At 41.1% G+C, this 13,654-nt stretch overlaps 1 protein-coding gene across 1 annotated transcript in view; it reads right to left on the bottom strand.

The window, feature by feature from the left end:
- Nucleotides 1-13,654, bottom strand: part of MTERF4 (mitochondrial transcription termination factor 4) — a 322,348-nt gene that overhangs the window by 265,550 nt on the left and 43,144 nt on the right. The window contains exon 2 of the mRNA XM_044070330.1: nt 11,163-11,703. Within this exon, the coding sequence (XP_043926265.1) occupies nt 11,163-11,703 (541 nt within the window). The remainder of the gene's footprint in view (nt 1-11,162; nt 11,704-13,654) is intronic.

Raw genomic sequence — 13,654 nt, 5'->3', positions numbered from 1 at the left:
GGCTTAGGGCATTGCAGAGAATTGGTAATGCATTGAACCAGCCTTGAATCTTTGGTATCGTCTGCATGATTGCCTGATTGGAACATGTAGGTATGCTTCTTTTAGGTCTAAAGTCATAAGCCAAGAATTCTTGCCCAACATAGGCAGAAGCTGCTGCAAAGTCAACATTTTGAATTTTGGAATTTCCAGGAAAAAGTGTTCAGAATAGATAGGTCCAGTATCGGCCTCCAGGCCTTGTCCTTTCTGGGTACCAAGAACGGTCTTGAGTAAAATCCTTGCCCCTGCTCTTGCTCTGGTGCTTGTTGAATGGCCCCCATGTCCATGAGGGATGAGACTTGTTTTTGTGCCTCTGCCCATTGATTTTTTGGCAGATCTGGCCAGCCGTTTGCCTTTGGCATAGTATGTAAATGGAACTTGTATCCTTGTGACACTATGTTTAGAACCCACTTGTCCTGGGTTATGACGTGCCAATTTTGAGCAAAAAGTGCTAATTTTCCCCCTAAGGGTGCTGCCAGAAGGTAAGTGCTTGGTGCAGATAGGGGGAAATCATTGGGACTGTTTTCTGTAGGTTTGTGTTCTATCTTCTCCAGCTTTGGAGGTAGAAGCACCCCATTGCTTAGGCCTATAAGAACCTTGCGCCTGGGATCTGCCCCTAGGACGTCTAGATCTGCCCCTTTGAGGTCTGTCTGACACAGGAAAGGACCAATTTTTTGTAGGCCAGTGTCTACTAAACCTGGGTGGCTGTACTTGTAAAAATTCTTTGACAGTTTGCATAGATTTAGCTTTGTCCTCCATTTTCTTTAACACCTCTTCTGCCTTAACACCAAACAAAGTATCATGCTGTAAAGGTGCATCTAGTAATTTACCTTTAACATGTTCAGGCAGATTTTGTTCCTTTAACCAAGCATGCCTCCCAATTACAGAGCCCGTAACTGCGGCCCTGCAGGAGGCCTCCAAAGAATCAAAACCACATTGCAAAGTATGTTTTCCAACTTGTTCTGCTGCATACAATAAATCCTGCATTTCCTTGTTTTCTGCACATTCAGAATTTAACAACATTTTCTGTTTAAGCAATCCCATGACATGTTGCTGATACTTAAGCATATGAAATTGACAGTTTAAGGCCCTTATAGCCAAAGTTGCAGATGCGTAAAACTTTTTCCCCCATCTATCCAGTGCCCTTGAATCTCTGCCAGAGGGGGTTGGGTTTTTTTGCAGTGGAAGCCTTAACTCCCTTTGGACCCTGTGAAATAGTTTCTGGGTCAGCAGCAGGGTTTTTAAAAAGAAATTTGTGCGAGTCAGGAACCCTGGAATATCTGTGAGGCTTAACAGGAGCTGTGGGGTAAGAAGTCAGGGGTCGGACTAGACTCCGAAAACACATCATCTACAATGTCCATCTACAATGTCTAACAGGTGGAATAGCTGGTCTGTGCAGAGGTAGCAAAAGAAAATCCCTGAGTCTCATTTTAGATTCTGAAAAATCTTGGCTCTCCCAGTGGAAATGCTCCCTCATGGTATGTAAGGCTTCCCGAAAATAATAGTCCTCAGGAGGAGATGCTGGAGGTATAGATTCTTCAGCATCAGAATCCTCATTGGGGGAGGGGGAATATTCCTGATCAGAAGAAATAGAAACCTGATCTGAAGATTCATAGTCAGTGTCTTGCCTAGGCCTCTTATGAGGAGGGGGATGGGAACCCCTGATCAAGGTAATTAAGTCTTCAGCCATTTTGAGCATCTGTTTTTTGGGCATAGAAGCCTGTCCACATTGCTCTCAAGTTTGCTTCCTTGCTTTAGGAGGTGCTCTAGTCTTTGCCTTTAATGCTGAAGTCGTTTTAATGTAAAGATGTTTAGGTCTGAATACACCCTCAGAAGCCGGTACCTGCTCAGCGGCTCTGGACCCATCTGAGGGATTAGCGTCCGAGGCTCCAATACCTTGAGTATCGAGCAGCATGGCCGACTCCGCGTGGGAGTCGGTAGCGACCTGCGACTCTAAAGTAGTGGGCATCAGGGGCTGTGAAAGCACCTCACTGAGGACCGGCGAACTGGCGACTGGCTTAGGAAAATGTCGTCTGTTTTGGGCCTCAGTTGTTTTTCTTTTTCTCTTTCTTTGCATTTTTTGTAAACTCCGGTAGTCAGATGGGTATCCAACGACATTTCAGGATAATTAAACTGGCGTCCAAAAAAGTTTAAAGCAAAATCATACCGATGCTTAATAGTGTGTTGGTTAAATCTAGCACAAAACGGACAACCATTAACGTTGTGATCAGGGCCTAGGCAAGGAATACAGTAAGAATAAAAATCCTTATGAGGTATTTGCTTTCCACAAGAAATACAATTATTAACTTTTTCTGACATCGGTCTGGAGCAAGAAAAAAGCTTCCCCAACGGGGTACTTAGCTTTATTGAAGACTTCGGATCTGAAACTCAAACATGAAAATCTCAGGAGTCAGCCGACCGCACTTGCAAACTGCTTCTGCTTTGGGCACCGCACGGCAAGAAAGACTGAAGAAAATGGAGTCGGCTGCTTCTTTTATACCCCTGACGACTTGACATCAGGGAAGGGGTGACAGCAGCCGACGCAGGACCCAAGACTTTGGAATTCAGGCCGGCTGAGGGCAACCTGCCAGCAGGATTACCCAAATGTAATGACTGCAACAGTGAAACACGAAGAACTTCGGAGATTTTATCAAAGGGAAAGTCTACATGTAGGGTTTATAGAGAATAGGCAAATTAGTGTTGGAATTTACTAGAGGAAATTATTAAAGGAACCAACGTCCTGGAAACGGATAAACAGGAGGCAAAGGTTACAGAAGGAGAGGAGCAAATTTCATAGAAATAAATGGAACTTGTGGGAGCAATATATACAGAATAATAGTGAGGAAGAGAAGGAGGAATAAGGTTTAAGGGAAGGCAGGAAATGAGCAATACAGGTAATGTTGTAGTTAGTGCAAATTGTTACAATAATGTAAACTGTTATAACGGTTTATTTGCAATTAACGAATATGAACTCATGTTGCAATTTCAACTGTGATGATGTTTAAAAAGATGTTAAAAAAAACACTTATGGACAAGAAACATCAGTGAGGAAAAACAGGCTTATGGCTCCTGGTGAAATCTCAAGAGAAACCTTTTTCAATTTATCCCTAGAAGTCTTTACAGAGGGACAATGTAAAAAATAGGAAATGATAAAAAAAAAAATCTCTACCCAAGACTCCTTCTGACCTAGCAACTAGTGGAACTGGAGCTTTCAAAACAAATTAAATTACAAGAATGGAGATCTGGATGGGCTTTTGAGGAGAGGTGAATCAAGAATTGCTGGAGATGAACTAGAAACAGACTATGTGCAAATGCTGAAGTATTGGAGATCCAAATGCATGTGCCAGAAAGGACTGACAAGTTTCATTTATTTATTTGATTCTGTGGCTTTCAGAATAAAATTAAAAACTTTAAATGTTATCACAAGACTGGTAGAAATGCCACTATATATATATATATATATATATATATATATATATATATATATATATATATATATATAAATAAATAAAATAAGGCTTACCTTGAAAGTTGCATTACCGGGAAGTCACCAATCGAAATGTTGAAAATGAACGCTAAATACAAAACCTGTTGTATTATGCTAGTGTTGACCACAGCTCACTGACGGGTATTGGTAGAGTCTAATGCTACATACTGTAGCAACAAAGACAATTGGGCGATATAAACTGTGCCCACTACCGTACTACACACGTTTGTTGCAGCCCCTAACATCAGAAAGTGTAAACCATTACAAAATGTGCCTATGGTGCATAAAAGCACAATGATCGGCATGACGCATATACCCACATTAAAAGGAACAGTGTTGTGCAATTATATGTAGGAATCCCCTAACACTAAGGTCATCCCTTCTACCCAACAGTTCCATAAAGCGTGCTTCCTTATCTACAAGTCTGCGTCATTTAGGGGTTGGAGGGATACCTGTGCTTAGCCTGGTCTTCACATCATCCATCCTGTTTTGTTCAAGTTGCACTGCATGCAACACATCTAGCATGTACAATCTAGGCTTCCCAAGTAGACTCCTCAAATGACGATGCCATCCTTCTGCTGCGTTCTGGCTTCTAGGATACCCTAGACCACATGTATCCCATTGATTCCAGAAATTTGCAGCAAACAATGGTGGCAACCTCTCCAACATGTTGCTATGCATACCATAACACCTAGGCCTTCCCAATACGTAATTCACCCTGAAGAACTTGCAGCGTGGTTTAGCATTTTCAGGCATGTCTGCCTCAATCTCATTCAGTGTACCCTCCACATGTTCCAGACTGATGAAAGCCAATGCAGGAATTTCCTTGCAGAGTAGTGCAAATGTTATGGAGCTTCCAAACTGTGCTGCCAGATGTAAACGCTGAATCTGCCACCACACGATCTGGCACAGGTGAAACCAACAACCCTTGGTGATGCTGCTGCTGAAAGGAGTTTGTAAACGCTGAATCTGCCACCACACGATCTGGCACAGGTGAAACCAACAACCCTTGGTGATGCTGCTGCTGAAAGGAGTTTGAATGGCACTCGTGGCACTTTTCTCAAACTCACTACTCACTAGTTTGGATGCTAAGAGGAGATTGTACCGAGTACAAATGCTACAGACACAATCCTAGAACATATTATAGCATGCCTCAAGACTTGGATGGCAGTATAACGTATAGTACTGGTACGACCTTGCTAACCCCACCAACCTCCAACTTACAGTGGATGGTATACACCTGTTTGCACTCAGATGTGCTGATTGGGAATGTACCATCCACTAAAATGTAGTCAGAATAACACAATCTCTAGATTACTTTCTGTGGTTATGACCACACAATTATCTGCTGGACAGCCAGCACCTGTGTGTTCAACGAGGAATTCCCCGTTCTTTATTGGTAGGTGTCCAGGCCTGAGATCTGCTAGAGTATCCATATTTGGTACAATGCTTTTATTTTTTATACGCCTAACCCTGCTAACTACCTGCTTAAGCACTAGGGTGTTTGGTAGAACAATGACTACAGCTGTTGGAGTTTCAGCCAGGATTTCACGAACAACTTTACAGGGGTCTTCAACTGATGTTTGTGCCCTTCGTTTCAATCTTTCACTAACCTCCTGCATAGCAGCCTTAACAGTGTCTGGTCCATGGAAATGGCCTGTACGTTTGGTTAGCATATGAGCAAATGGGACAACCTACTTCCTAAACACCATTTTACAATATTAATCACTGGGTATCAGGATGCATCTGCTCAGTCTTGCCTGTCAGCCAGTTTATTTTTGCTGATGGGTTAGATAATGGAGGATGACACTTCATGGAGTGCAGCACCTTTTTAATGTTGGAAACACTGTCAGTATTGGAACATGAATTCAAGCACCTGCTGTGAGAATACAGTTCAAAGCATTTTGTTATTCTTGGCATCAAAGGAGTGGGGTGTGTGCAATCTGCTGAATCAGCAAAATTAGATTTCCCAAAAATGTGAACCACAAACAGATACTTGGTTTGCTTCCATACTCTTCATGTGCTTCTACATAGAAGGGTCAGAAAGGAGTTTCTCCACGTTTGCAGATGGATGTACCATATTGCTGCCATGTTGACAGAGTGAAAGAATAAGGATTTGTGGAATCTACTCTTGTACAGTTCAGAGAGAAACAGGACTGCTGTCATACTTGGGATGATGTGAAGCTTTCATTCCAGAGTACACCAAACCCCTGTACAATGTGGCCAGGACAGTGCTCCACCTGTCCCAAGAAGGAAGCATCCATTCTGCGTACTTCTGGAAGGAAGAATTATGAATGGCATGTCAGTTAAGAGATTTCAAGGGCAGATCCACCCATACAGACATCTCTTACATGATGCAGAAATCTTGAACAATGTGTTCAGTGGAGTTGACTCTCAGAATCTTTAAACCTTGAGGAGCCATTGTAATATCCTCATAGTACATTTTGGAGGTGACAACATCAGAAAAGATACCTCTATTAGGCCAGAGTCCAAAGCACAAGATGGCTGGAAAAAGCTCATCCATATACACACAAGAAGAATGGCGAAAGAAAAGGCCAATATTTTCTTGTAATGGTAAAAATGTTTAGCATGTTTTTGTACCTAGGGAAAGCCAATGAAATTCAAGATTTGGGCTGGACTTGAGTCACATTTTGCAAAGCTTATAGTAATTCCCAATGGCATGAAAAATGTGGTCCAGAGATACTCCCTCTGCAGTAGGAGACTGCTTTGTCCGTCTACTATTACAACCCAATCTTCCAAACAAGCTTTAGATAAAAGGTAGACAACTACCACTAGTGTGCACTTTGTAGCAATCTTAGAACAGAGGTGGGACCAAAGAGTATAGTCCTAAAGAGCAACACTTACTTCTATTCAAAAGTACAAGAATATTTTTTAATCATTTCTCTATGCTATCAGGTCATTCATGTTTAATATAGGCTTCAGGTTTTGCATCTTTAAAGAAATAAAATGAACGTGGAATACTATACGGCTCCTTTTTGGTCTTATGGAACCTCCTGGATGGCTACTTTTAAGAAGCATCTGCAAGTGCATCTTTGTTGCACCTTTCTGTCAAAGACAGATGTTGTTCAATTGGACAAGTGACTTATGCCATGGAAAGAATCATCATGGAAATGATAAATAGTGATATAGTAAACCTCCAGACACACTGGACCCAAACCAGTTTTGGTTTTGTCAAGGTCAGATCACGCCTACTCAACCTGGTGGACTTCTTTGAGAAGGAAACCAAAGTAATGGATGAGGGCAAATGGTTCACACTGCCTACCTTTACCTGGCCAAGGCATTTGACAGAATATCCCACTTGGGCATTGTTGATAAACTCAAGAGGTTAGCTACCAACTCTTATGTCACCCGGTGGATAGCCAACTGGCTCACAGACATGACCCAGGAAGTTAGAACTGGGGAGTCCATCTCTACAAAGAGGCCAGTCACAAGTGAAGTCCCTCAGGGATCAGTCTTTGGGCCGTTCCTTTTTGGCATTTACTTCTCTGAAGTCAAGGCCAATGTCAATGGTCTCTGGCTGATTAAATTTGCAGATGACTGCAAATTAGGAGCGGTCATTGAATCCCACCACCATTGAATCCCACCACTGGCACAAATGTTTTCCAGGAGGGGATGATACAGGCAAACATATGGTGCCAGAGTCATGGACTAAAACTAAATATCCATCTGTTCTGCCTTTCTGGGTATAGAAGCCACAGTATCTAGGTGCCAATACCTTATAAAATGTCCACCAAATATGGACATCACACAGTAAGTTGGGTAAATTATCTTCTGACAAATGTATATCTGATCTGCTTATTTATGAAAGTAAGGATTTTGAATAATCCGTTTGCCTGACACAAACTTGGCATCTAGTATGCGAAGCAGTGGAGAAACGAAGGAGGGGGGAGGTCCTCTGTCTATTTGCCATAGTCTGCATTCTGTTTTTTTCTAAGGTACTGCTATCTTGGGAGTAAGTTTAAGAAACCAGTGTAGTTTCTTTTCAATGATACTGACTGGGTTCATGGGATTCTGTTTCAATAAGATTCATTTTGTTGCACTTCAATTCTATAAATTTCAAATAGAGTGACATGAGGTCAGTGAGGTGAGGACACCGCACTGGTCGGTCACATTCCTCAGTATTGTACAAGTTTCAGAAACATCTGAAATCTGGGATCCTCTGGTGAGGGGGATCCATTATCATCATCCAAACATTACAATACTGGATTACACTCCTTGATTACGGAGGATCATCATCAGTTAGAGACAAACATTTATTTTTTTACATATTAGTAAAACTGGGTGGTCCTCTGCAAAGCCCACTTATCAAATCAAGACTTATTAATGTCAGGCAATGCAGCCATGCCCAAATGTATGCAAATTTGTATATGGGCTTCTCAATTTTAAAGTAGCTTCAACTTTATAGGTTTATAGGAGATTACTAGGCTACAAGAGTCCTTATTAGCTGAACTTTACCCGATGTTCGATCCGTAAGGACTACAGGATAGCTTAGGTTTGTGCCTATGCCTTCCATAAGGGACATGGGCAGCACCCCAGGAGTGAACTTACGATTCCCCATTCACGGAACCAAACTGCATCTGAAGAGGTTCAATGAAGGGTTCTGCTTTACTTGAACAGGAGACCTGTTCCAGAGAAGGGGTTCTCTCAGAGACATATATCCGTCTTTCCAGCATGTTTTGCTCATATCACAGATCAGGTTTAGATCCCTAGATCAGGTGGCCCTAGTGCAATTTGTGTTGCAAATGTGTAACAGTTCCATCAGGCTGGATTTGCGAGTGCCTTGTAGGTTAGGCATAAATCATCCTTTAATAGTTGGTAGTAAATAGAGTAAAGGAGCAGGGCTTTTAATCTGTCTGCACAGGACATGTTTATACCCTGTATTTTTTTTTTATTGGAACCTCTGAGGCTGGTCCAGCTGTTGCAAGTGCCTGGTCAAGCACATGCCTGGTCAAGCACATGCCAAAAAATGCACTGTACTTGATTATTGGTCTAATGCAGGCCAAGTACAGTGGGACTACAACTTTTGGATGCCATTAGTTTTAGGCCATGGTTCTGATACCAATTATACGTCAAAGTCAGACCCTTTTGAAAAATATCAACATCGCTGGGGAATTCAATGACTGCCCCCAACTTGCAATCATCAGCAAACTTAGACAAAGGCCTTCTACATTAGCGTTGACTTCAGAGAAGTAAACAGGAAAGGTTCAAGTACTGAGCCCTGTGGCACACCAATAGTAAATGGCCTCTTGCTGGATTTGGATTCACCCACTCTAACTGCATGGGTTCTGTCCATGAGCCATTTGGCTATCCATATGGAGACATAGGGATTTATGCCCACTTTTCTGAGTTTATAACACCAGAGTGGGGAACTGTGTCAAATGCTTTAGCAAGGTTAAGGTTTTACCCTCATCCATGGCCCTAGTGACTTCCTCAAAGTTGTCCACCACATTAAGCAGGCTTGACCTGCCCTTGACAAAGCCAAAATGGGTGTGTCCAGAGTTTGGAGGTTTCCTATGTCATTATTTATTAGGTCCATGGATTATTCTTTCCATGGCTTTGCATACAAGACCAGTCAAACTTATGGGTCAGTAATTTTCCAGATCTGCTGATGGTAACCCTTTATGTAAACAGATAAGCATAGCTGTCCTCCACTCCCAAAGGGACAAAGTCAGTCAGGAGGCTGTGGTTAGAAAGAGATTCTAGTGGGTCTGATAGGTCCTGTTTCAACCCATTTAAGGGGCATCCTAGTATACTGATGGGACCTATCAAAGCCATATTTTTACTTTGGGGAGCGCATGGCAACCTGTTCATTTCTGATAACTGGTAGAGGAATGGTTGAGGGTATTTCTTGGGGGATAATTGGAGGTGATGACAAGGTGAAATATGAACCGAATTTATTGGCCAGCAGATTTGGTACATCTTCTGTTAGAGTATGGGCGACACTGTGTACAACTAATTCTGCATATTGTTAGGTGTCGTTCTTAAGAATGCAGACATAACTGAAAGATGCGTTATGTTTTGCCTTAGCTTGGAAAACTATTTTTGCCTCAAAATTTGTCTTTGAAGACTTGACTAGTCCCCTGATTTGTTTGTTTAGACCAATGAGGGAGTTTTTGCTCTGTTGTGCACATTCTCTCTCTTGCTGTACAACCTATTTATAAATCAGGGTTTCACTAGGGTGGCTTGTTTTTGCAGTTTGTTCTAGGCTTATTTCGGTCTAGTATTGCCACTTCTCAGCAATTGTTTCTATGGCCGTACATGGCTTTTGCTTATGCCTCAGCATAGGCTTCTCTATTTTCTGGATTTGGGGGAGCTTAGAAACTAGCTATGCTGTCACTTAACAGGTTGCTGTTCTTTGGAGAAAAAGCAATCACTGACAGGTAAGACAACACCTATTTTGCTCTTCTGACCAGGTGCTATGACCTTGGATCATCCAAAACCTGCTAAGAACTGAGCAAATAAAATCTCATGCTTACAAAAAAGTGCATAATGAAACCCCAGCAAATGCCACTTCAAACCAGTATGCCTAAAGTATAACCAGCTTGAGAGATGCAAAACCTACTGTTTGTCAGTCGGTCAATGGCCATTTGGTCAACACACACAATGTTGTCACTGAAAGGTTGCTGTAATCTCATAATGGCAGTTAGACAAGGAACAAAAAGCAAGAAAGTTGAGTATTGCAGTTTTCTCTCCCCCCCAGTCACCTGGGAGGGAAATGGGGGAGAAGTACCTGGAAAAAAAATGTTTTTTTTGTTTGGTATTGAACCTTGGATTGTCGATGTTTTGAGTAGAAAACTTGCAAGACAGATATCATTTAAAATGACACATACAGTAAACCCTCAGTTAACCGGCACCCATGGGGATTGGTAGATGCCGGATAACTAGTTCCTGGTTGCTTTAGAGTTACTATCAAAAATAGGCCTGACTAATATTGTACCCTATTCTAATTGTTTGGTTTGGCTTGTTCTTAGGTTGGGGAGAGAGGGAATTTATTCCCATCTTCTTTTTTAAAACTCAGACCCTTAAAAACATAAGGTATGTTTCTGCGGGGGGGTGGGGGTGGGGGGTAAATGCAGCACATGAAAACTGTACTGTATTACACTGATTTTTTTTATTTTTTTTTTCCAGTTGCTTGAGAGTGCTGGTTGCGCGACTTCCGGTTAACAGAGTTTACTTCAAATATTCAAAATAAGCCTGAGAGATTGAGCTGCTGAACATAAGTTATCCTCAAGTCTTGATTTCTTATTGTACACAGCAATATAGTTTGACATATTGATTGCTGACTTGTAAATATTTGTAAAACTTGCTTACAGTTTCATAAACACTTAATATGGAAATGTTAAAAAAGAAAACCCATGCCAGTACTCTGCAACATTTTGAAAATGCACGTGATCTGAACAAGTTAATGGCAAGTCACACAAAGTTAGTTGGCTGTGAAAGAGATAGAAATTCAGAACATATCAAGTGATTGATGGGAACTATCACCAAGATGAAGACCAAACTGGAACTCATCACCATCCAATTCCTATCTCTGTACCAGAAAACCGTACAAGTTTCCCTAGTTTCCTTATCCCCAAGCATACGTCACTCGTATAACTGTTTGCACGTAAAATTTTACCTTCCACTAATCCAAGCCTTCGCAGGTTATCAACACGAGGTTGCAGTTCTTTCTCCTTCACTTTGAATAGTTTAGGACACTTGACAAGAATTTTTACAACACTGTTGGCATTCAGACCCAAAAATAAGAGAGACCTTGGTACCTCTAGGCTTTGTGGCAAGGAAGATTCCAGTCTTGGGTTTAGTTCAAACAAAAGCTTCACTTGGTTCTGGTCAAAACCCATGTCCAGAAGTGGCTTAATGACTTGCTCCAGCCTATGACTATCCACTACACACCTTGTCTGTTGGGCAATCTGATGCTGAAGATCCAGTAACAGGTCATCAGCAGTCCTGTCTTCCTGACTGTGTTCAACTGAATTTTTCTTTTTCTGTGGGTCTGTAGGTCTGTCCAGGTACAATGATCTTGTATCATGTATATAAAATCCACACATTTGCTGTCTTGGGTGGTAGGGTGCTAAGATGACAGTCACCATACGGGAACAATGCAGCAAGTACCTATAAGCTGGCAAATGAAACTTAGCAAAGGCAGGCCAGAGTAAAGCCTAAAAACAAAAAAGAAAAAAGAATGTGTAAGCAACAATCTGGGCCTGTGCACTCAATGGTCAGCACCAATAAACAAAAGACTGACATACAGACAGTGCCCTTAGTTCAGTCAGTTCCACAGCAGAGTTCCACAGCAGCAGCTCAGCTTACAGCATCCTATTTTGTGAAGATTCCCTGACATCAGTAGGCTTACACTTCAGAATGTATTCCAGTCAGCCCTGTCTGACAGCAGGTTTAGAACATCAGTTACTGGGAGGGAGAAATTTAAGCCAGAGGAGGGCAGTCTCTACAAGAATGGAAGTCTTAGCTGTTAAATTGCTGCTGCCAAGTCTACAATCAGTGGAGAACTGAATGGAGGGGTAGTGAATTGCTGACCATCACTGAGGAGACAACAGCACGTTGTACACTTTTTGCATCATAAACAAACAAGGTATTTTCTTAGGGAACTAGACAACAGATGTACTAAAAAACACATTTTCCTCTTCTACTTGCACATTACCCAGACAGAAGCAGTCAAATTGATTTACATTTGTCTGAGATAACAGTACACAGGAAAGGTACAGCTGCTGATGTAGACTCTTGTAGGTTCCATTATCAAGCTTATGGTCTACTGACCTTCATGAAACTCTGTTGCCTTCATTTCAAGTGCACATTTCTTAGCATCTACATTCCATATTACAGATGTGCACACACAAACCAGTAGTGTGTATAAACAGGATGTGTGTGTGTGTATATATTATATATATATATATATATATATATATATATATATATATATATATATATATATATATATATATACACATATACATATATATACACACACACACACACACACACACATATATATATATATATAAATAAAAATATATACATATACACACACACACACACACACACACACACACACACACAATGTATTTTATATACACATATTACACACACACTCTCTCTAACATATATATTGGAGGAAGCCTGTGCAAAAATGTATAACGTAATACATCACTTGTGTATTGTCAATGCTAATTGTTATCAATAAATGAGATTACATAGCTTTAGTTCGGGACAAAGACATCAAAACAAAACAACTAGGATTGTGTCAGTGTGGTTTGCTTTCATTTATATAAAAGTATCATTGATTATGTTGTAGGCAATTGTTTAATAAAGATATTTCTTGTTAAAAACAAGTGGTAATTCAATAAAGGCGATAAAACGAAAAGATGGGATGAACTGAAAAGGCACATGGCTGGGGGACAATATCTTTACTGCATTGGCTAGACATGTTATAAGGCCAACTCCGCAAACCAATCATCACCGTTGTAACATTTTCATCAAAACAGAGTTTGTTGAAGGACAGCTATGCCCTAAACACTGTACTTCCCTTTCCCCAGACAGCACCTTGCTCCCTAGAGAATGGTCCTCATGTTTTCATATATTAAAAAGCATGACTTGGGAATTTCTTCCTTTTGTGGCATTTCCATCCTAGTCAGCTTCCACACTGCATACCATGTTGAAGCAAACTGAACTCTCATGATGCTTCCTTTAGGAATTTGTCACCCTTGTCACTGAATCATTTTGCCTACTACATCTGAAAGTCTTTTACCAAATTACAAAAAAAGGTGATTGTAGCTCTAACTCCAACTGTGGAAAAAAAAAAAAGTCTCTCAAAATTCCCAGCTCTGTGACTGCGCGTAATATCAGGCTGGATTTCCCTTCCATGTGGCTGTAAAACTAATGAGCCTTTTACAGACTGATGGTGAGTAAAACGGATAACCACGGAGATGAGCTTCACTCATTAGCTCAGCTTTGCAAGCCAGGGAGTATGACACTGACTCACTCATGGAAGAAAGACAGGACCCAAAAATTTACAAAATATCACTTTTTAAAACAGACTATGTTGTCTCAGTTATTTCTTTACTCTTCTGCAACAACTTTCATAGAAGGTGCAGT

The sequence above is a fragment of the Protopterus annectens genome, chromosome 4.part1 (assembly GCF_019279795.1).
Source record: "Protopterus annectens isolate FY-2018-M chromosome 4.part1, PAN1.0, whole genome shotgun sequence".
Classification (NCBI taxonomy): Eukaryota; Metazoa; Chordata; order Ceratodontiformes; family Protopteridae; genus Protopterus; species Protopterus annectens.
The sequence above is the reverse complement of the archived record's forward strand: the minus strand, read 5'-3'. Positions and strand labels throughout refer to the sequence as shown.